Source organism: Salmo trutta, chromosome 31 (assembly GCF_901001165.1).
Source record: "Salmo trutta chromosome 31, fSalTru1.1, whole genome shotgun sequence".
NCBI lineage: Eukaryota > Metazoa > Chordata > Actinopteri > Salmoniformes > Salmonidae > Salmo > Salmo trutta.
Window position 1 is genome coordinate 240,325 of NC_042987.1, and position 3,161 is coordinate 243,485.

Sequence of the window (3,161 nt, forward strand, 5' to 3'; positions counted from 1 at the left end):
ACATCTTTACAACACTGTATATATACATAATATGACATTTGTAATGTCATTATTTTGGAACTTCTGTGAGTGTAATGTTTACTGTCCATTTTATAGTTTATTTTACTTTTGTATATTATCTACTTCACTTGCTTTGGCAATGTTAACATATGTTTCCCATGCCAATAAAGTGCCTTGAATTGAATTGAATTGACAGAGCGCATTAACTTAGCTCTTTGGAAGACTGCTTTATATACCGGAGCTAAATTTACCATCATCCTGAACGTATTTCCTCGGCTGCGCACAATTGGTCCAGCTACTCGGCTACCATATTTATAAGCTTGGAGAACCTCCTACTACCATTCAAACTTGCTCATGATTTTGAAGCGCAACTTTGGAAGAGCAACAGTTATATAGAACGCACTGATTCTGGTGCGAGGTGAGCGCAAAAGGGCACTCACTCACTGAATCAACTTTGGCATAAAATACAGTCTAATCTTTTTAAAATGTCTTTATCCGGGGTGATTTTGCCATCCATCTCGACATTTGCAAACCAAACCAAAAGTTGTGAACATGTAAGTAAGCCTACAGACCTCTAAAACATTTATGTTCATAGCCTTCTGTTTGAGATTCAGCTGTGTGTTTTATGTCTAATGCCGTAATCCTCTTGGTTGTTGCAGAAGTGGAAAAGCGAGATAGACAAACCCATTTATTCCAGCTGCTCCATGCTTGATATGGTACAGAACATGGACTGTCGCAGTATCGGGAGAAAGGACGACGGGGATCTTTGCAATTACTTAGATCTGGATTTTATTCTGGCCAACACCACTGGCTCAGACAGCATGACTACAGCTGCGCTGGGAGCAGGTTTAGCGGAGTATTACATGTCCTCAGCGGATCATCCAGGCAACCTGTTCACCACCGAGAACCCCATGCCATCCTACCCGTCCAGTGAGCACAGCTCCCCGCCTCCCACCTACAGCACCAGCCTGATGGCGGAGCTTCTCAGGTACGAGGGGGAGATCAACGTAGTCGGTATTACGCGCAACACCTCCAGCATCCAAGGAAGGTTGTATGTGAACTCTGCGCCGTTTCCCAGACAGGACATTTTAAATAACATCAAAGTGGAACCTTCCATGGATGGTTATGGACCTGTTATGGGCATGGTTCCCCAGAGGTGTCCGAAAATCAAGCAAGAGGGCAACGTGTCGTGCATGATGTCCTTCGAGCAGCCGAGAGTAGCCATCTCCCCGCGGGCGGCCAGAAACATGACGCCACCGCTCAGCCCCAACGATCAGGGGAGCTCCGAGTGCCCCCAGCAGGACCCGATGTGTCACTCCATGAAATTCCCACATAACTACCAGTCCTCAGCGACGTACCCACACCACCACCCCGGGGCGCCTCAAGCCACCCAGATGCAGATTGGACCATACCAAGGTGCTCACCAGTTCGGAGTGTACGAGGAGGGACTCAGCATGCAACTGAACACACAGAGGGTACTGCTGACACCCCCATCTTCTCCGCTGGAGCTGCTGGAGCCCAAACCAAAGAGAGGTCGCCGCACCTGGCCACGGAAGCGTACGGCGACACACACCTGCACATTCGCTGGGTGCGGAAAGACCTACACCAAGAGCTCGCATTTGAAGGCGCATCACAGAACGCACACTGGTAAGATAAATATCTTAGATTTTTTAGCACATTATGCACCATAACATGTAACATTACACACCATTACGCGTCACCGTATAATATTACAGGGCCATATTCTTGGAGAATAAATGTAGGCCTACTCAAGAGAGCTTATGCTTCTTTTGTTCTGTCTCCCCAGGTGAAAAGCCATACAACTGTGGCTGGGAAGGTTGCGGCTGGAAATTCGCTCGCTCCGACGAACTGACCCGCCATTTCCGCAAACACACCGGTCACCGGCCCTTCCAGTGCCACCTGTGTGATCGCGCCTTCTCCCGGTCCGACCACCTCGCGCTTCACATGAAGAGACATCTGTGATGTGATTGATGTACACAATGACTTATTGGGGGTTATTAAGGGGTGCTCTTCGTGCCTCTTTTGATTAGGTCTATCGGTCTTTTTATTTAAATATTTAAACATGCCATTTTTTTATACATAAATATATTGAAAACATGTTGTGCTATTATTTTGTAATAACGTAGCTGGTACTACCGTGGTTATATTTGTTATATTAAAGCTTTATAACGCTTGGTAGGGTGTTTGTTTTTGAGTAAACAGTCCTATGTGGGGCTGGCCCTGTACTTCTTTTCTTTCCTTTACAAAACTGGAGTGCTGTGTTTGACACAAGTGCCTTTCTGTTATGCTGACTGTGTGCTATTGTAAACACTGTCTATGGCAAAACTACAAGGCCACCAAAATAATGAAAAAAGTTTACTTAGTCTGCTATGAAAGACAATGTTTTGTTGTTTAAACTGCCTGAATGTTTTTTTGGAATGGCCCAAATTCTGTAACTTGCCTTTACACTCAACTGTGTTCTGTTTTCATGGAAATCTTACTTTTGGATGAAATTGTATGGTTTGAGTGCAAACAGACGGGTCCAGCCCCTTTGTACACTACCAGGGCTAGATGTCCTGTGTATGATTATTTTTTACTGAAGTTTATATGCATTTTATACTGTAAATTGTGTTTATATTGTAAATATTAAAATACATTGAAATATGTTCTTTATTTGTATTACATCCTTGATTGACATCTCAATGTGTGCAATTATGCATTTAACCGCATAGTCAAAGACTTTCCTTTTTCTGAGAAAGTTGTTCACACATTATATTATAGCTTAGTGAACCACATCCACCCCATAATATGGGCTTTATATTTAGACTATAAATAGATGCTGAAGAACAGACCTAAGATCCTACAGACAATCTATTACACAGTCCATTAGACTATAAGCGTACACACAGTGCTACTCTATATACCCCCTTTCAACCTCGAAGACTTTGGTTCAATTGAAACAATGATATTTTCCAGCTGTTAGTCAGCCAAGGCCAGCCTCTTGTGGGTTAAGCCTATAAATACAAACATTACATTTCCATAATTACAGAGAGAGAGAGTGGCTGGGCTGACATCTGGACAGGACAAGACAGGGGGCACTGCACAACACAGCAGTCCCAAATGGCACTATATTTCCAACAAAGTATATATTTTGTTATGGG

The 3,161-nt window shown here is 43.7% G+C and overlaps 1 protein-coding gene across 1 annotated transcript; it reads left to right on the forward strand.

The window, feature by feature from the left end:
- The first annotated feature begins 284 nt into the window (after positions 1-284).
- On the forward strand, positions 285-2,665 carry LOC115169280 (Krueppel-like factor 2). The gene is made up of 3 exons (XM_029724738.1): positions 285-554; positions 660-1,647; positions 1,808-2,665. The coding sequence occupies exons 1-3, from the start codon at positions 486-488 to the stop codon at positions 1,981-1,983; spliced, it is 1,233 nt and encodes a 410-aa protein (XP_029580598.1). The 5' UTR covers positions 285-485; the 3' UTR covers positions 1,984-2,665.
- The last annotated feature ends 496 nt before the right edge of the window (positions 2,666-3,161 follow it).

Bases quoted from the DNA above. Each gene is read 5' to 3' on its own strand.
- LOC115169280 (XM_029724738.1), top strand. From the start codon at position 486: ATGTCTTTATCCGGGGTGATTTTGCCATCCATCTCGACATTTGCAAAC. The intron at 555-659 runs GTAAGTAAGCCT...TGGTTGTTGCAG, and splicing joins AAACCAAAAGTTGTGAACAT to AAGTGGAAAAGCGAGATAGA. The intron at 1,648-1,807 runs GTAAGATAAATA...CTGTCTCCCCAG, and splicing joins GCATCACAGAACGCACACTG to GTGAAAAGCCATACAACTGT.